This window comes from Lithobates pipiens, unplaced genomic scaffold, assembly GCF_037356315.1.
Source record: "Lithobates pipiens isolate NorthernLeopardFrog02 unplaced genomic scaffold, aLitPip1_a1.2 Scaffold_27, whole genome shotgun sequence".
In the NCBI taxonomy this organism is placed as follows: domain Eukaryota; kingdom Metazoa; phylum Chordata; class Amphibia; order Anura; family Ranidae; genus Lithobates; species Lithobates pipiens.
The window spans coordinates 184667413-184688469 of record NW_027507788.1 but is presented as its reverse complement, the minus strand read 5'-3'; the positions used below and the strand labels follow the sequence as shown (position 1 = coordinate 184688469).

General features: G+C 46.3%; 1 protein-coding gene across 1 annotated transcript in view; it reads right to left on the bottom strand.

Annotated features, from left to right (window-relative positions):
- Positions 1-21057, bottom strand: part of VPS26B (VPS26 retromer complex component B) — a 100404-nt gene that overhangs the window by 64093 nt on the left and 15254 nt on the right. Inside the window, exons 2-5 of the mRNA XM_077455922.1 lie at positions 20823-20979; positions 17509-17673; positions 4410-4585; positions 1554-1696 (exon numbers count right to left, since the gene is read on the bottom strand). Coding sequence (XP_077312048.1) covers positions 1554-1696; positions 4410-4585; positions 17509-17673; positions 20823-20979 — 641 coding nt within the window. The remainder of the gene's footprint in view (positions 1-1553; positions 1697-4409; positions 4586-17508; positions 17674-20822; positions 20980-21057) is intronic.

Genomic DNA, 21057 nt, shown 5'->3' with positions numbered 1-21057 from the left:
AGGAGAAAGAGAGAGGAGAAAGAGAGGAGAAAGAGAGAGGGGGGGGGGGGAGAGGAGAGAGGGGGGGGGGGGGAGAGGAGAAAGAGAGAGAGAGAGAGAGGGGGGGGAGAGGAGAAAGAGAGAGAGAGAGGGGGGGAGAGGAGAAAGAGAGAGGGGGGGGGAGAGGAGAAAGAGAGAGGGGGGGGGGGAGAGGAGAAAGAGAGAGGGGGGGGGGCGAGGAGAAAGAGAGAGGGGGGGGGGCGAGGAGAAAGAGAGGGGGGGGGCGAGGAGAAAGAGAGAGGGGGGGGGGCGAGGAGAAAGAGAGAGGGGGGGGGAGGAGAAAGAGAGAGGGGGGGGGGAGGAGAAAGAGAGAGGGGGGGAGAAAGAGAGAGGGGGGGGGGAGAGGAGAAAGAGAGAGGGGGGAGAGGAGAAAGAGAGAGGGGGGGAGAGGAGAAAGAGAGAGAGGGGGGGGAGAGGAGAAAGAGAGAGAGGGGGGGGGGGGGGAGAGGAGAAAGAGAGAGAGGGGGGGGGGGGGGGAAGAGGAGAAAGAGAGAGAGGGGGGGGGGAAAGAGAGGGGGGGGAGAGGAGGAAGAGAGAGAGGGGGGGAGAGAGCGAGAGGGGGGGAGGAGACGCAAAGAAAGAAAAGGGATGGAACATGAGATGGGGTGGGAGAGGGGAGAGGGGAGAGGGGAGAGGGGAGAGGGGAGAGGGGAGAGGGGGAGAGAGGAGAGAGGAGAGAGGAGAGAGGAGAGAGAGCTCGATATACCGACAGAGGGATAGAGAGAAGAAGAGAGAGCTGGAGATGCAGAGAGAAAAAAAAAAAAAAAAAGAGACCGCTTCACACTCGAATCTCACAGGAACATAATCCGCACCGGATTGCAGTCTGCGTCCTTGTGTGATTTAGTGCAATGCGATTTTTTTAATGAATGGGCTGAAATAACACAAAAATTAGCGCATGCACTGCTTTTCAAAAATTCATCACATGGCACTTCAGTGCCATGTGATTTGGTGCAGACAAGCACGCTCGTGATCTGGGGTATCATTAGGAATAGATTGACACCTGGCAGCAGATTGCACACCCAGCGCATTTTCAACACGGGTTTCCTGCACCACATTCTGGCGTGAAAAAGCCCAAAGAGAAAGCTGGAGAAGCAGGGAGAGCGAGAGAGGTGGAGATGAGAGAAAGAGAGAGTAAGCCGGAGTTTAAAAGAAAGAAAGGGAGAGCTGAAGATGTAAAGTGAGACTAAGTTCAAGATGCAGAGAGAAAGATAAAGAGAGATGGAGATGCAGAAAGGGGAAGCTGGAGATGCAAGGAAAGCACTGGCGATGCAGAGAGAAAAAGAGAGGCAGCGAGAAAGAACAAGCTTTAAACACAGAGAGGATAAAGGGGGAGAGTAAAAATAGGCTAAAAAGAGGGAGGCACAGAGAAAACGGAGGACATAAGGAGTGAGAATTGTGTATTCATTTGGAAGGAAGAAGGAAGTTTGTTGCCCACTGGTAGTCGATCGATAAGTCACCCTTACTTTACATTACAATAATGGCAGGGATGAGGAAGCTACAATCCCCATACATACCTGCTGTTTGAAGTAACGCCTTTCTTCTTCATCTATGAGCACAAGATTGAGGTAATAGCGCACACTAAACTTCTTGTTGATATCCCTCATGGTTGGCGTCAGCTCATAGCCAGCAAGGAACAGCCGGATGGGTATGGATTCCCCTGCAGCAAAAAAAGATAAGAGATAGGAACATTATATGTCTTTGCTCCAAAGATAAATCATATTAGAGAAAGAACACCATATTTATGTCATAAAACATAACCTAAAAAAAACTTCACCCAGAATCCATCAACATTACAATGTGACCAATGTTTAACTGAACAAAAGGTTTCTTTACTTATTATCATATTTCCTATCAGGCAGCGACACCGTTCCCAGGAAGAGTATCAGGGAGAAGAGGAATCACCTTTGTAGGGCCACAGACAGCAGACGAAACCCCTCAGGGCACATGCATAAGAGGTGCTAGATCTCCTGATATTAATATCAGGTGTTGTGAATGGTGTTCTCATTGATGGAACGGTCTCACTTCGATGAGGATGCCCACGTGAAATGATACAAAGATAAATACCGTATTTATCGGCGTATAATACGCACCCCAAGTTTAGGAGGGAATTTTAAGGAAAAAAAAAAACCTTACATTTAAATGCCCATCAATGCAGCCTTATCATTGTCCATCTGCAGCCTTGTCAGTGTCATATGCAGCAGATAAAAAAAAAAAAAAAAAAATGGTTGCATAATTGTGCACACCCTCTTATAACTTCGGATGTTCAGAATTAAGCAATCACATTCAAACTCATTTTAAATAGGAGTCAGTACACACCTGCTGTCATTTAAAGTGCTTCTGATTAACCCCAAATAAAGTTCAACTGTTCTAGTAGGTCTTTCCTGACATTTTCTTAGTCGCATCCTACACCAAAAGTCAAGATCCACAGAGAGCTTCCAAAGCATCAGAGGGATCTCATTGTTAAAAGGTATGTCAGGAGAAGGGTACAAAAGCATTTCCAGGGCATTAGATACCATGGAACACAGTGAAGAAAGTAATCATCAAGTGGAGAAAATATGGCACAACAGTGACATTACCAAGAACTGGAAGTCAAAATTTATGAAAAGACGAGAAGAAACACTGGTGAGGGAGGGAGGCTGCCAAGAGGCCTACAGCAACATTAAAATGGTTGTAAACCCATTACAACCACTTTAAAACTACAGGTAAGCCTAGATTAAGGTTTACTTGTAGGTGCAAGAAATATCTCCCAAACCTAAAAGGTTTAGGAGATATTTGCAGGAATAGCGACACCGATGTCTATGGAGCATCAGACGCAGGCGCACTGAGCGTGCCATTTCTAACGGCGATCATGCAGTTAGTGGTGGCACCAGCGCGCATGCACCGGAGTGACGTCACTCCGGGATAGATGGCGGTGTCGCCGGAGGCGAACAAGGGCTGATGACAGAGCTTCGATCTCAGGTAAGTAATTCATAAGGAGCTAGTAGGCTATACCTTGCACGGTGTATTTTTTATTTTTTTTTAAGAGGCTTTACTTCCTCTTTAAAGGAGCTGCAGGAATATCTGGCAAGTATTGGCTGTGTGGTACATGTGAAAACAATCTCCCATATTCTTCATATGTCTGGGCTATGGGGTAGAGTGGCAAGATGGAAGGAAGCCTTTTCTTATGAAGAAAACCATCCAAGCCCGGCTAAATTTTGCAAAAACACATCTGAAGTCTCCCAAAAGCATGTGGGAAAATGTGTTATGGTCTGATGAAACAAAGGTTGAACTTTTTGGCCATAATTCCAAAAGAAATGTTTGGCGCAAATACACCAACACACATCACCAAAAGAACACCATACCCACCATGAAGCATGGTGGTGGCAGCATCATGATTTGGGGGTGTTTTTCTTCAGCTGGAACAGGGGCCTTAGACAATGTAGAGGGAATTATGAACACTTCCAAATACCAGTCAATATTGGCACAAAACCTTCAGGCTTCTGCTAGAAAGCTTAACATGAAAGGGGGGATGGGGGGGGGGGGGGTCGACTTACATTTTGTTTGGGTACAGCGTCGCATGACCGTGCAATTGTCAGTTAAAGTGACGCAGTGCCATATCGCAAATAATGGCCTGGTCCTTAAATCTTTTTTGTGTGTAGCAACCTCCCCTAATACTTATCTGAGCCCCATCTCTCTCCAGAGATGTTCACGAATGTCTAAGCCGTCAGGGACAATCCTCCCATTTGGCTGAAACACAGCAGCAGTGCCATTGGCTCCCGTGGCTGTCAAAGTCAGTCAGCCAATCGGGGGAAACGAGGGGGCAGGGCCAGGGCTCTCTGTGTTTGAATGGATAATACATGGAGCTCCGACTCGGCTCGGGTGCCTCCATAGAGAGCGGCTGACTAAGGGGCCACCCGAAAGGAGGGAGGGGCCAGAAGCAGCAAAGAGGGACCCAAGAATAGGAGGATCTGGGCTGCTCTGTGCAAAACCAACAGCACAGAGCAGGTAATTATAACATGTTTGTTAAGGTTAAAAAATAAATAAATAAATAAATAAATAAAAAAAAAGACAATCACTTAAAGTTGTTAAAAATAATGGGTAAAGTTCCTCTGTAACAAGGTGACACCAGGATCCTTCCAGGGTTCAGTCACTTGACTCAAGACAGTGGGGTCATGTAGCTTCTGTAAGAGGATCTTGGAAGATTGATGTCCTGAGGCGGTTCAGGCAAAGCAAGTCACTCAGCATATCTACCTGAACCATCTCTTCCTGAGATCACCCTAACCAAGGTTCCAACAAAGGCCACATGACCAAAGCCTCAGCAAGGACTAGGCAGCTTGGGTGGTGTTCTTAATGACATCATGGCTGCTTCCCTCCCACTCTGGGCTCCTGACCTCTCACGGGGGCTCCGTCCATGATTTCATACTTGGCGATGGTGTCGTTCTCATGGTAAACATTGGGCCCGGTGCCCGTCGTCTCTCTTTTAATGATATCGATTTCCATGTGTTTAATCTTGATCCGCACCAGCAGGAAGTAGATTTTGCCTACGATGACATCTTTAAGGTGATATCTGGAGGAAAAAGTGGAAAATACAACATATTTACAATAGACTCAAGAGCACCTGTATTGTAGCAAAAAACACCCAGCTGCCAAGGAGTGAGGTGGGAATGGTGAACACAGCACTGGCATATTGGTCATATTAAATTATATTTTCTAACCTTGAATCATCTTGATGGGAACATGTTATTTTTAAGAGCCCTTGATGGACAAAAAACTCCATCCACAACTAAAATATCACATCCTCTTTTTGTTATTAAAAAACTAATTTATATATATATATATATATATATATATATATATATATATATACACACATACATACACACATACATACAGTACAGACCAAAAGTTTTGACACACCTTCTCATTCAAAGAGTTTTCTTTATTTTCATGACTATGAAAATTGTAGATTCACACGGAAGGCATCAAAACTATGAATTAACACATGTGGAATTATATACTGAAAAAAAAAAGTGTGAAACAACTGAAAATATGTCTTATATTCTAGGTTCTTCAAAGTAGCCACCTTTTGCTTTGATTACTGCTCCGCACACTCTTGGCATTCTGTTGATGAGCTTCAAGAGGTAGTCACCTGAAATGGTTTTCCAACAGTCTTGAAGGAGTTCCCAGAGATGCTTAGCACTCGTTGGCCCTTTTGCCTTCACTCTGCGGTCCAGCTCACCCCAAACCATCTCGATTGGGTTCAGGTCCGGTGACTGTGGAGGCCAGGTCATCTGGCGCAGCCCCCCATCACTCTCCTTCTTGGTCAAATAGCCCTTGCACAGCCTGGAGGTGTGTTTGGGGTCATTGTCCTGTTGAAAAATAAATGATGGTCCAACTAAACGCAAACCGGATGGAATAGCATGCCGCTGCAAGATGCTGTGGTAGCCATGCTGGTTCAGTATGCCTTCAATTTTGAATAAATCCCCAACAGTGTCACCAGCATAGCACCCCCACACCATCACACCTCCTCCATGCTTCACGGTGGGAACCAGGCATGTAGTGTCCATCTGTTCACCTCTTCTGCGTCGCACAAAGACACGGCGGTTGGAACCAAAGATCTCAAACTTGGACTCATACCAAAGCACAGATTTCCACTGGTCTAATGTCCATTCCTTGTGTTCTTTAGCCCAAACAAGTCTCTTCTGCTTGTTGCCTGTCCTCAGCAGTGGTTTCCTAGCAGCTATTTTCCCATGAAGGCCTGATTCACACAGTCTCCTATTAACAGTTGTTCTAGAGATGTGTCTGCTGCTAGAACTGTGTGTGGCATTGACCCGTTCACTAATCTGAGCTGCTGTTAACCTGCGATTTCTGAGGCTGGTGACTCGGATGAACTTATCGTCTGCAGCAGAGGTGACTCTTGGTCTTCCTTTCCTGGGGCGGTCCTCATGTGAGCCAGATTCTTTGTAGCGCTTGATGGTTTTTGCCACTGCACTTGGGGACACTTTCAAAGTTTTCCCAAATGTTCGGACTGACTGACCTTCATTTCTTAAAGTAATGATGGCCACTCATTTTTCTTTACTTAGCTGCTTTTTTCTTGCCATAATACAAATTCTACTAGTCTATTCAGTAGGACTATCAAGTAGAACTGTGTACTGTATCCACCTCCTGCACAACACAACTGATGGTTCCAACCCCATTTATAAGGCTTGAAATCCCACTTATTAAACCTGACAGGGCACACCTGTGAAGTGAAAACCATTTCAGGTGACTACCTCTTGAAGCTCATCAACAGAATGCCAAGAGTGTGCGGAGCAGTAATCAAAGCAAAAGGTGGCTACTTTGAAGAACCTAAAATATAAGACATATTTTCAGTTGTTTCACACTTTTTGGTTCAGTATATAATTCCACATGTGTTAATTCATAGTTTTGATGCCTTCAGTGTGAAGCTACAATTTTCATAGTCATCAAAATAAAGAGAACTCTTTGAATGAGAAGGTGTCCAAACTTTTGGTCTGTACTATATATATATATATATATATATATATATATATATATATATATATATATATATATATATATATATATATATATTACACACACACACACACACACTATCTCACAAAAGTGAGTACACCCCTCACATTTTGTAAATATTTTATTCTATCTTTTCATGTGACAACACTGAAGAGATTGCACTTTTCTACAATTTAAAGTAGTGAGTGTACAGCTTGTATGACAGTGTAAATTTGCTGTCCCCTCAAAATAACTCAACACACAGCCATTAATGTCTAAACCACTGGTAACAAAAGTGAGTACACCCCCAAGTGAAAATTTCCTAATTGGGACCAATTAGCCATTTTCCCTCTTCAATGTCATGTGACTTATTAGTGTTACAAGGTCTCCGGTGTGAATGGGGAGCAGGTGTGTTAAATCTGGTGTTATCGCTCTCACTCTCTCATACTGGTCACTGGAAGTTCAACATGGCACCTCATGGCAAAGAACTCTCAGAGGATCTGAAAAATTAGAGTTACGCTTACCGGTAACGTCTTTTCCAGTAGTGTTTCAGGACAGCCACTATGAGAGAGATAGTCTCCTCCTCTTCCTCTGGAAACACTGCGCCAGCCCATAAATTCTTACTTCCCTTGCCAGATCTCAGTTTATATCGAGATTACCTCCGGCCAGCCGGGGAGACACAAGAACACATTAATAACATATTTATCAAATACCATTATCCTGCTGCGTTCTGGACTTTTTTTAAGACTCCTCCCAATTTTCGGGTGGGCAACTAGGGCTGTCCTGAAAGACTACTGGAAAAGACGTTACCGGTAAGCGTAACTCTAATTTTCCCTAATTGTCTTTCAGGACAGCCACTATGAGAGGATAAACGAGCACTTACCAGTTAGGGTGGGACTACAGCTTGCAAAACCTTTCGCCCAAAGGCCTGCTCACCTGCCGACACCAGATCCACTCTGTAGTCTTTTACGAAAGTGGAGTAGCTGGACCATGTTGCTGCCCTGCAAATCTGTTCTGGCGTTGCTCCCGCTCTTTCTGCCTGGGAGGCTGCCATAGCTCTAGTGGAGTGCGCTTTAATACCCACAGGGATTTCTTTCCCTGCAACTGAATACCCTGCTCGATGGCTACTCTGAGCCATCTAGCAATAGTGCGTCGGGACGCCTTACCAACCTTTTCCTGGCCCCGGAAAACAAAACAAATAAGGAGTCTGACCTTCTGAATGTCTTGGTCAGTTTTAAATAGTGTAGGATACATCTCCTAAAATCCAAATAATGAAATTTTAGTTCCTTCTCGCCTGAGGGATTGGGACAAATGAGGGTAAAACTATTTCCTGGCTTCTATGAAAGCCGGATGCCACTTTCGGCAAAAAGGCCGGATCGGTCTTTAAAACTATCCGATCCGGGAAAATAACGCAAAAGGGAGACCTGACTGATAAGGCCTCCCATCTCACTGACCCTCCTGGCAGTTGTTACCGCTACCAGAAAAACTGTCTTCAAAGTAAGTTCTCTTAGTAAACACTCTTCTAAAGGCTCAAAGGGGGGTCCCGTTAAGCTTTGTAAAACTAAGGATAAATCCCATCTGGGAAAGGGCAGACCCTGGACCTGTCTCTGGCTAGTCAGGGCCCTAAAGAATCTGACTACCCATGGGTTGGCAGCCAGACGCTCTTCTAAATAAACACTGAGGGCGGCACTTGACCCCTGAGGGTACTAATGGATAAGCCCTTTCTGCCCCACACTGTAAAAATTCCAAAACTGCAGAGGAGCTCAGTACTGGGAAAGAGCTTCCTACGCACCATTTATTGAAACGTAACCAGACCTTTTCATCTGGCGAGTTTCCTTTTCCTACTGTCCAGGAGGGTAGAAACTAGCCTCTCTGAAAACCCCTTAGCTTCAATATACCCTCCTCAGTAGCCAGGCCGCTAACTTCCACTGGTGTACTCGTGGACAGAGGACTGGCCCCTGAGAAAGGAGATCGTCCCGAGTGGGCAAGAATAAGGGAGGTTCTACAGCCAACTGCTTCAGTATTGAGAACCATGATCTCTTGGGCCAATGCGGTGCCACCAGGATCAGAGATGTGCTTTCCATTTGAAAACTTTCTCAGAACTGCTGGCAACAATGCGGAGGTGGGAAGGCATAGCAAGTTCTGAAGCGCCAATTCTGGTTCAAAGCGTCCACACCTAAAGCTCCCTCTGCCCTTCTCGGGGAGAAAAAACAGGAGGTTTTTGCGTTGCTTTTGGACGCGAAAAGGTCCACCTCCGGAGGTCCCCATCTCTTTATTATGAGATTGAAGATCTCCTGGTTGAGAACCCAGTCGCCCACCCTCAGCCTCTTTCGGCTGAGAAAGTCTGCTACCACGTTTTTCCTCTCCTCTCAGGAAAACTGCTGAGAGTGAAAGGGTGTAGGTCTCGGCCCAGCTCAGGATCTCTGTTGCTAAAGACAACAGGGCTCCACTTCTCGTGCCACCCTGCTTGTTTAAGTAGGCCACCGTAGAGGAGTTGTCCGACAGCACCTGAATGTGGTGGCCCAGGAGCTCTTTTTTGAAAAACCTGAGGGCTAGTCCCACTGCCCTTAGTTCTTTCCAGTTGGATGACCGAGACAGCTCGTCATCTTCCCAAGTGCCCCGAGCTAGAAGGGAACCCAAATGTGCCCCCCAACCTCTGCCACTTGCATCTGTGGTAACTACTCGAGAAACCAGGATGAGCCACAGACGTCCTTGCGACAGGTTCATCACTTTCCTCCCCCACCAGGGGGATCTCTTTACTTGGTGTGGAACATGTACTAGGGTGTCTAGAGCCTCTTGACTGTGGTCCCACACCCCTAGGACGAAGGTCTGTAGGGGAGGAAAATGTAGCCCTGCCCACTGCACTGCTGGGAGGGTAGATGTAAGTAGACCCAATACTGACATCAGAAACCTTATGGAAAACAGCTGGTTGCTCTGAAGAGAGGCCACCGCTCCGTCCAGCTTTTGCACCTTCTCTCTCGGCAGAAAAACTCTCAACAGTGTTGAGTCCAACAGGAATCCTAGATAGGAGATCTGTTGCGAGGGGATCAGGCTGGACTTTTCCAAGTTTAGTAGCCACCCCAGGTCTGTAAGCACCCTTTTGGTTAGGTCGAGATCCTTGACTAACTGTATTGGGGACGCTGCAAATAAGAGCAGGTCGTCCAGGTAGGCTATTATAGATATCCCCTGGAGCCGAAGAAAGGCCATGGCGCCGAAGAAAGGCCATGGCTTCTGCCAGGACCTTGGTAAAAATGCAGGGTGATGAGGATAGTGCAAATGGCAGGGCCTGAAACTGAAGGTGTACTGTTTCTCCCCCTAGATCTATGGCAAGACGTAGAAACTTCTGCAAGGCCTCCGCTATAGGGATGTGTAAATACGTGTCCCTTAGGTACAGAGATACCATGAAACAGTTGTGAGGTAGAAGAGCCCTTACTGAAAAGATTGACTCCATGCGGAATCTTTTGTATGCCACTGACCTGTTCAGGGGCTTTAACCACTTTCAGACCGGACCATTTTGCTGGTAAATGACCAGAGGTCTTTTTACACTTTGGCACTGCGCTGCTTTAACTGGTAATTGCGCGGTCATGCAATGTTGTACCCAAACAAAATTTGCGTCCTTTTCTTCCCACAAATAGAGCTTTCTTTTGATGGTATTTGATTGCCTCTGCGATTTTTATTTTTTGCGATATAAACGTAAAAAGACCGCAAATTTTGAAAAAAAATGATATTTTCTACTTTTTGTTATTAGAAAAATCCAATAAACTCAATTTTAGTCATACATTTAGGCCAAAATGTATTCAGCCACATGTCTTTGGTAAAAAAAAAGTCAATAATTGTATATTTATTGGTTTGCGCAAAAGTTGTCACATCTACAAACTAAGGTACGTTTTCTGGAATTTACGCAGCTTTTAGTTTACGACTGCCTATCTCATTTCTTGAGGTGCTAAAATGGCAGGGCAGTACAAAACCCCCCAAATGACCCCATTTTGGAAAGTAGACCCCCTAAGGAAATTGATAAGAGGCATGTTGAGCCCATTGAATATTTTATTTTTTTGCCTCAAGCGATTGAATAATGACAAAAAAAAAATTTTTTTTTTTTTTTACACAAAGTTGTCACTAAATGATATATTGCTCACACATGCTATGGGCGTATGTGAAATGACACCCCAAAATAAATTCTGCTGCTTCTCCTGAGTACGGGGATACCACATATGTGGGACTTTTTGGGAGCCTAGCCGCGTACGGGGCCCCGAAAACCAAGCACCGCCTTCAGGCTTTCTAAGGGCGTAAATTTTTGAGTTCACTTCTCACTACCTATTACAGTTTTGAAGGCCATAAAATGCCAAGATGGCACAAAACCCCCACAAATGACCCCATTTTAGAAAGTAGACACCCCAAGCTATTTGCTGAGAGGCATGTTGAGTTCATGGAATATTTTATATTTTGCCACAAGTTGCGGGAAAATTACAAACTTTTTTTTTTTTTTTTTTTTTTCACAAAGTTGTCACTAAATGATATATTGCTCACACATGCCATGGGCATATGTGAAATGACACCCCAAAATAAATTCTGCTGCTTCTCCTGAGTACGGGGATACCACATATGTGGGACTTTTTGGGAGCCTAGCCGCGTACGGGGCCCCGAAAACCAAGCACCGCCTTCAGGCTTTCTAAGGGCGTAAATATTTGACTTCACTCCTCACTACCTATTACAGTTTTGAAGGCCAATAAAATGCCAAGATGGCACAAAACCCCCACAAATGACCCCATTTTAGAAAGTAGACACCCCAAGCTATTTGCTGAGAGGCATGTTGAGTCCATGGAATATTTTATATTTTGCCACAAGTTGCGGGAAAATTACAAACTTTTTTTTTTTTTTTTTTTTTTTCACAAAGTTGTCACTAAATGATATATTGCTCACGCATGCCATGGGCATATGTGAAATGACACCCCAAAATAAATTCTGCTGCTTCTCCTGAGTACGGGGATACCACATATGTGGGACTTTTTGGGAGCCTAGCCGCGTACGGGGCCCCGAAAACCAAGCACCGCCTTCAGGCTTTCTAAGGGCGTTACAGTTTTGAAGGCCATAAAATGCCAAGATGGCACAAACCCCCCCCAAATGACCCCATTTTGGAAAGTAGACACCCCTAAATTTAGGGGTACACTAGTGAGACTAGGTAATAAATGGCGGGTGCCCTGAAACTATAAAAAAATAACTAACCAACCAGCGTCACCTGTAACAGTTATATGGTGATCACTGGTGAAAGGGTTAACTAGGGGGCAATCAGGGGGCTTTATGCGGTAGTATATGGGGGTCCCTGGCGCTATAAAAAGCTGCGGCGAACCTAAATACCTACTTGCCTAACTAGCGTCACCTGTGACACTAATACAGCGATCAGAAAAACGATCGCTTATTAGGCTGGGTTCACACTGGAGCGATGCGGGAACGCCACGAATGCGCGGCGGGTTCCCGCATCGCATGCCTCCCGGCGGCAGTTCACACTGCCCTATGCGAACTGCTGGGAGTGTCAGTGAAATGTTACTGACACCCCCAGATCAGTTCGCATATCGCAGTGCGATCTGCAAACTCGGATCGCATGGTGTGAACACCCATGCGATCCGATTCTGCTGCGGGCCAAAAAAAGGGTCCCGTGCGAATTTGCGGCGGGTGCGGCGGGTGTGGCGGGTGCGGCGAATGGCTGAACTCGAATCGCACAGAGATCGGATGTGATTTGCACTGCAGTGCGAATCACATCCGTTCTCAAACCGCTGCAATCTGAACCCAGCCTTAGTGACACTGGCGACGGGGGGTGATCACGGGGTTAAACCTTTATTGGGGGGGTTAGGGGGGTACCTTAGAACTAAAGGGGGCTAACCCTAACTGCCCTAACAGTTATTAGTCACAAATGACACCCGCCGGGTGATCAGGGGGTTAAACCTTTATTAGGTAATAAATGGCGGGTGCCCTGAAACTATAAAAAAATAACTAACCAACCAGCGTCACCTGTAACAGTTATATGGTGATCACTGGTGAAAGGGTTAACTAGGGGGCAATCAGGGGGCTTTATGCGGTAGTATATGGGGGTCCCTGGCGCTATAAAAAGCTGCGGCGAACCTAAATACCTACCTGCCTAACTAGCGTCACCTGGGACACTAATACGGCGATCAGAAAAATGATCGCTTATTAGGCTGGGTTCACACTGGAGCGATGCGGAAACGCCGCGAATCCGCGGCGGGTTCCCGCATCGCATGCCTCCCGGCGGCAGTTCACACTGCCCTATGCGAACTGCTGGGAGTGTCAGTGAAATGTTACTGACACCCCCAGATCAGTTCGCATATCGCAGTGCGATCTGCAAACTCGGATCGCATGGTGTGAACACCCATGCGATCCGATTCTGCTGCGGGCCAAAAAAAGGGTCCCGTGCGAATTTGCGGCGGGTGCGGCGGGTGTGGCGGGTGCGGCGGGTGCGGCGAATGGCTGAACTCGAATCGCACAGAGATCGGATGTGATTTGCACTGCAGTGCGGTGCGAATCACATTCGTTCTCATAAACCGCTGCAATGTGAACCCAGCCTTAGTGACACTGGCGACGGGGGGTGATCACGGGGTTAAACCTTTATTGGGGGGGTTAGGGGGGTACATTAGAACTAAAGGGGGCTAACTCTAACTGCCCTAACAGTTATTACAGTCACAAATGACACCAATGCAAAAAAAAAAAAAAAAAAAAAAAAAATGACATTGGTGTCACTGTGACTGGGGGGCAGGGGTAATTGGGGGGGTGATCGGGGGGTAAAGGGGGGGTGTGAGTGTGCCTGGCATGTTCTACTGTGTGTGGGATGTGTTGGTGCAACTCACTGATCCGCTCTCCTCCGTGTCGGAACGAAAAATACCGACACGGAGGAGAGAATACATCACTTCCTCTCCTGTGTTTACATTACAGGAGAGGAAGTGATGTCACCGGGGATTTCTATTCGTCGGGAGCGATCGCGAGGGGGTGGCCATGAATGAATGGCCGTCCCCTCGTCCGGGATCGCTCCCGAACGAAAACCGACCGCCGCAGGCACCGGGCGGGGGCCCGATCGGGCCCCCGACCCGCGGGAGGCAAATCACGTACATGTACGTGCTTATGCCTGCCCGTGCCATTCTGCCGACGTACATCGGCGTTAGGCGGTCGGCAAGTGGTTAAGTTCAGAATTAATCTGAATTTTCCTGAAGGTTTTTTTACTACAAAGACATGAGAATAAAACCCCCTTCCCTCTTCTGCTTTTGGGACTCTGAGAATAACGTCCTGGTTCTCTAATTCCCTCAGTGCTTCCAGCAAGGCCTCAGCCTTTGCCATGCACCTGGGTAGATGGGTGACCAGGAATCTTTGTGGGGGCGGTCTTGAGAATTCCAAGAGGTACCCCCTTCTTATTACCCCTAAAATAAATTGATTGGGGGATATTGCCTCCCACTGTGGGAGAAAGGCCCCCAGTCTTTCTCCCACTGTAACGTCACTGGTTTTTACGGGGCTGGTCAGGAGGGTGAAAAATCGCCCCTCCTCTGCCCCTGCCTTTTTGGGGCCAGGTTTTCTTTTTTCCCCCTTTGGTTTTGGGGTTTCCCCACGCCCTTGCAGACGAAACCCCTTTTTTGTTCGTATAGGGGTTTTCCGCTTAAGAGGAAAGGATTTTTTCCTGTCCGCTGTACGGTCTAGAACAGTCTCTAGCCCTGGGCCAAAAAGGAGATCCCCCGTCAAAGGTATCCCACACAGTTTTACCTTGGAGGCATTATCCCCTGGCCAAGTTATTAGCCAGAGGGCCCTTCTGGCCGAATTGGCTAGATCCGCTGTTCTGCCCGACATGCAGACAGGACAGACTCAGCAGAGGCATCTGCTATATAAGCGACACCTCGCAGCATAGAAGGGAAGGATGACAGAATGGTTTCCTTATCTGTGCCTGCCTCAATATGTTGTTGGATCTGTGAGAGCCAGTGCTCTAAATTGCGAGCCACAACCGTAACTGCCATTTCAGACTTTAAATTGCCGATAGCTGAGTCCCACTTTTTTAAGCAGAGAGTCAATCCTTTTGTCCATGACATCCGCCAAGGCCCCCATGTCTTCAAACGCCAAATCCGTGTGTCTGGAGACCTGGGAGAAGGCGGCATCTAATTTGGGATTTTTATTCCAAATGCATGCCGGGTCCTCTGAAAATGGGAATCTTCTTTTAAGGGATCTAGAAAAGAAGAAGGGCTTTCTCTCAGGATCCAGCCACTCCTTGTTAACTGTTTCCATCAGTACCTCGTGCACTGGAAACGCCCTTCTCTTTGGTTCCCCTAAACCTGAGTACATTTGGTGATGAAGGGTTAGGGGTTTCTTATCCGCCTGGATATCGAGGGTTGTATATATCATTGATGAGGTCCTCTACCTCATCAAGGGATAATTTATATCTTTCCTGGATCCCCCCCGTCCTGGTCCTCCCCCTCTGAACCCTCCTGGGAATCGGAAGAGGAACTGTCTGGAAGTCCCCTTCTTGTCCCTGAAAGGCCTGCAACCTCTGCCCCCCCTATTGTAGCAGGTTGAACCGGAGCAGAACTCTGTGCTAGAGGTGGGCTTGTAACTTGGGGAGCTGGACCCGTGGGAAGCTGAAACTTTTCAAACAGGGATCTAAATGAAGAGAAGGTGGACGAGAGCTCTTTGACTGAAGCTGCTAGTCCTGACTCCTGTTCAGATTCCCTTTCCTTAACAAGGGAATCTATACAGTCTCTGCACAACACTTTTGTCCAAGATTCCCCTAAAATGTTCCTACGGGAAGCACACTTCTTTTTAGAGCTATGCGTGGACTTATTTTTTTCCGTAGCTTTCTGAAAAATAAGTAAAAAAGGAAAAAACAGAAAGAGAAAGAGAAAAAAAGTCATTACAAGGCTCAGGATACAACCCTGGGAGTGCATTAGACCCCTCTTTAAATGCAGGGATCTGAGCCTCCCCTCTCCCCCGGCCACCCAGAGGGTCTGCCCCCCCCCCCCATTGATAGGAACCATACATATGGGGGGGGGAATCCTAGATAGAGAGTATCCCTCCCCAGGGTGCTCTTACCTTAGGAATGCTGGAGGTAGTGTCTGTTGGTTGAGCATCAGCTTCCGACATGACTGCAGGTGGCTGCTTACTACCGAGTCTCATGCTGCCTGTGCACGTTCCCGACTCGTCTCCAGCTTGTGCCCGGCCCTCCTATCAGCTCCAGGACCCGGAACCGGAAGTCGATCGTATTCGAGGTCAAGCCTTAGTTTCCACCGGATGCGATGTCGTCCGTCGTTCGGCCCGCTCGGTTCCAAGAAAAAAAAGGCGGTCTGTACCCTTGTACAGGGAAATCCGAACGGCTTGCCAGCTGCGTCCCTGTAGATGCGATAGGAATCCCTCACGACCTGAAGCCGCGCTAGACTAGGAAGGGGTGGCAATACCTGGTGAGGTAAGAAAGCTGAACGTCAATTCGAATGGCTTGAACCCAGTTTCTCCTTACAAAGCCCCTGCTTCTTTTAACCGGGTTCTTGACGAAAAAAAATGGCCACAGTCTCCCTGACTGACTGGCCTGGTCCCTGCACAGTGTCTCCCCGCCGGAGGAAACACTAACAACTGAGGTCCGGCAGGGGAAGTAAGAATTTATGGGCTGGCGCAGTGTTTCCAGAGGAAGAGGAGGAGACCATCTCTCTCATAGTGGCTGTCCTGAAAGACGATTAGGGAAAAAAAGAATTGTTGCTCTACATAAAGATGGCCTAGGCTATAAGATTACCAAGACCCTGAAACTGAGCTGCAGCACGGTTGCCAAGACCATACAGCGGTCTAACAGGACAGAATCTGCTCAGAACAGGCCTCGCCATGGTCGTCCAAAGAAGTTGAGTGCATGCGCTCAGCCTCATATTCAGAGGTTGTCTTTGGGAAATAGACATAAAAGTGCTGCCAGAGGTTGAAGGGGTGGGGGTGGGGGGGGTCAGCCTGTCAGAGGTCAGACTATATGCCACATGCTGCATAAAATTGGGCTGTCATCCCAGAAGGAAGCCTCTTCTAAAGATGAAAACAGTTTGCTGAAGACAAGCAGACTAAGGACATGGATTACTAGAACCATGTCCTGTGGGGTGATGAGACCCAGATAAACTTATTTGGTTCAGATGGTGTCAAGCATGTGTGGCGGCAACCAGGTGAGGAGTACAAAGACAAGTGTGTCTTGCCAACAGTCAAGCATGGTGGTGGGAGTGTCATGGTCTGGGGCTGCATGAGTGCTGCTGGCACTGGGGAGCTACAGTTCATTGAGGGAACCATGAATGCCAACATGTACTGTGACATACTGAAGCAGAGAATGATCCCCTCCCTTCAGACACTGGGCTGCAGGGCAGTATTCCAACATAACGAAACACAAACACAACTCCAAGACGACCACTGCCTTGCTAAAGAAGCTGAGGGTAAAGGTGATGGACTAGCCAAGCATTTCTCCAGACCTAAACCCTATAGAGCATCTGTAGGGCATCCTCAAACGGGGTGGAGGCAGGGCTGGTGCAAGGATTTTTGACACCCTAGGCGAATCCTCATTTTGCCTCCCCTGACTCCACCCCCTTTGCCCTGCCCATGTATATCCCACCTTTTTAATGACGTGCCCATCAAATGCAGCTTCACCAGCACCCATCAATGCAGCTCACCAGTGCCCATCAATGAATGTTTGCTTGCTCCCATTTATTCGGGAGTCGAGTAAAACAGACACAGTCCTCCACCGCCGCTGCGCCTCTGACACTATGTGCGAACGGAGCAGCAGCTGCCTGCTGATACTTAGTTGCTTGCTGCAGAAAGAAGAATATATATATATATATATATATATATATATATATATATATATATATATATATATATATATATATATATATATATATATATATATATATATATATATATATATATATAATCTCAACCCGGTGGACTGGCCCAGTAACAGCACATGCAAACCAAAAAACCTACTTGGACTTGTTGTACTCAAATTCAATGTGCAGACAATCCTCAATGCCCACTTCCATCTTGATGGAGGAATTAAGCTCCGGGTAGGTACTTAATGTGTGGACCACAATGTCAATTTCCTTCCCGATGTCATTCAATCGGCGGCTGAGGGTCGCACGCAAGAAATACCTGGAAAGAAGCAAATGTACCAATACAATCCGTTATTCTACATTAATACAGAACTCATACCAGTTAGCTAAATGCATATTTAAATACTATTTTAATTTGTATATGCAATTTACTTCCAATGCCTGCCTGTAAAGGAATCATTAAGATCCCAAACAGTTCAAATTCTCTTCCATTTAAAAACATGTTTTTATCCCAAAAATATAATAAAAAAATCCATGCAAAGTGAGACCATGAACAAAAAGTAGGCACCTACAGGAACAGTAATTTGCCAAGAAACTCAGGGCATTCTAATATGCATATAGCGACTTGATGTAAAGTCAATAGCTGGCTCTACAAAGTACACCAAGATCTTACAGGAATACAAGTCATACAGAGTACTACAAATATGCAATATGGACTGCAATCACATGAAAATGCCTGGAGTCCTGATTACTACAGAAATCACAAACCAGCTAAATCAGAAGTTAAAGTGGTTAACCCGATACTTACCTGAGCCCTCTCTCGATGTGCATGAAAGCATCAGCTCTCTGGGGACTCTCCCTCCTCATTGACTAAGACAGCAGAGGGAGTCATTGCCTCCCACTGCTGTGCATCACAGCTAGACAGCCAATGAGGAGAGATGGGGTGGGGCCGAGCTGCAGTCCTGTGCCTGAATGGCCATGCTGAGCAGTGGCTCAGTAGCACGCCAGCTTGGGTGCCCTCACGGCAAGCTGCTCTGGTGGCACTCAACAGGAGGGAGGGGCCAGGAGCGCTAGCAGGGGGACCCGAGAAGAGGAGGATCTGAGCTGCTCTGTGCAAAACAACTACACAGAGCAGTTAAGTAAAACAGTTTTATTTTTTGCTTTAATATCAAATCAAGGTTTTTTACCTGCATGCATTCTATGCATCAAAATTAAAAAAAACCTTCAGTGTGCAGCAGCCCCCACTAATACTTACCTGAGCTCGATCTTTCTCCAGCGCCTCGGCTCTCCAGGGACTCTCTCTCTTCATTGGCTGAGACAGCCGCTGGAGCCATTGGCTCCTGCTACTGTCAATCACAGCCAGTAAGCCAATGTGGAGAGAACGGGGGCAGGGCTGAGCCCCACTCCGTGTGGAAACGGACACGTGGAGCAGTGGCTCGGGAATCAGGGATAGCTACTTGCTATGGGGGCACTCAGCCGGAGGGAGAGGCCAGCACTGGACCCGAAAAGAGGAGGATCCAGGCTGCTCTGCGCAAAACCATTACACAGAGCAGGTAAGTATAACATGTTTATTAAAAAACAAAAAAACTGCCTTTAATATCACTTTAACTGAAAAATGTGGGCTTTAGATGCAGTCTGGGTGATGCCCTTTTCTGCAGCTTTTACCACCTGCTCTCCTTTTCTGCACACGCTGAGTGACATTGAGCTAGAACGTGTGTAAACTCCTGGCATCAAATAAACCAGATGAAGTGAATTTCATCACAAAGATCTGCATATCCTTGAGGCTCTGTTCACACCTAGGCGTTTTTCTGTCTTATCTGTCCAACAAGATAAATCCCATTCATTTCAATGGCCCCTGTTCACTCTGAGCTCTCTGTCGCCTGAAGCAAAACACCCGTTGATCACAAAAGTACACTAGCTTCTTTTTGGCAGAGTGCAGGCTTTTTCATTGGTGATCTTTAACCTTGAGAACGCCTGTAAAATAGCAAAGCCTAGATGTGAACTGAGCCTTCCAGAATCTGTTCACCTTTATAGAAAAAAAATGGAAAGGTGAACCAACATTGGACACCACCTACCATATTGACAGCACTGACCAATCAGAACCAATTTGGTTCATGCTGGAAGTGCTGCACAGAGAATAGGGAGAAGAGCGAGGATTTCAGATCCCAGCAGTGGGGGTCCTGACAGCTCAGCAACCCGGGAGGTAAGTACAGTGGGGTTTGGGGGTTGGGCAGGGTGTCTGGTGTTCGTTCAACTATACATTTGTTCTGTAAAGGTGAACAAACACTTTAGTCATGCGCTGGTCTGCATGTGGTTATATACGTTGGCACAATGGCAAGCCTGGGCAAATAGGCGCACAGGTACGTCCCTTTTAAGATGCAGCATTGTGGGCGCACGTGCGCCCGCCGCATGCTTCGTGACCTTGATTTCCGCTAGGTGCCCAAGATCCTGTCACGGAGTGGCAGAACAGGGAGATGCCTTTGTAAACAAGGAATTTCCCTGTACTGCCTAGGGACATGACAGAGATCACTGCTCCCTATCATCGGGAGCAGTGATCGCTGTCATGTCAGTGGTAGCTCATCCCCCCCTCTAGTTAGAATCACTCCCTAGGACACACTTAACCCCTTCATCGCCCCCTAGTGTTTAACTGCTTCCCTGCCAGCGTCATTTACACAGTAAATCAGTGCATTTTTATAGCACTGATCGCTGTATGAATGACAATGGTCCCAAAATAGTGACAAAAGTGTCCGATGTGTCTGCCATAATGTCGCAGTCATGATAAAAACTGCAGATCGCTGCCATTACTAATAATGAAAAAAAAAAAAAAAAAAATATATATATATATATATATATATATATATATATATATATATATATATATATATATATATATATATATATATATATATATATATATATATATATATATATATATAAATAATAATAATAATAATAATAATAATAAATATATATATATATTTATATTCTATCCTCCTATTTTGTAGACGCTATAACTTTTGCGCAAACCAATCAATATACGCTTATTGCGATTTTGTTTACCAGAAATATGTAGAAGGATACGTATCATCCTAAAATGAGAAAGACCTTTTTTTTTAATGTATTTTTGGGGGATATTTATTATAGCAAAAAGTAATATATATATATATTTTTATTTTTTTAAATCGATGCTCTTTTTTGGTTTATAGCGCAAAAAATAAAAACCGCAGAGGTGATCAAATACCATCAAAAGAAAGCTCTATTTGTGGGGAAAAAAGGACGTCAATTTAGTTTGGGTACAATGTCACATGGCCGCGCATTTGTCAGTTAAAACGGCGCAGTGCCGAATCATAAAAAGTGCTCTGGTCAGGAAGGTGGTAAATCCTTCCGGGGTTGAAGTGGGTAAGAAACAAGCTGAAGGCGCTCTGCTATGATCAGATAATGAACCTGTGGCCTGTAAAGGGTCCTTACCTCAGTTTGACGTTCTGACCCGTGTACGATTCGTAGGGTTTCTCCACGTGGGTGAATTCAAAGTCGAAGCTCTGCGACTGGGACAGTTCTCCGGGCCGAGCCAAATCTTTCACCAGGGACACAAACTCATGGTGGTTCCCTCGGTCATAGTACAGCTCTGCAGAGGTAAATAGAAAAAACAATTAGCAAAAAGAGATGATAGAGAGACTGGAGGCAGCGCTGTACCGGGACTTCA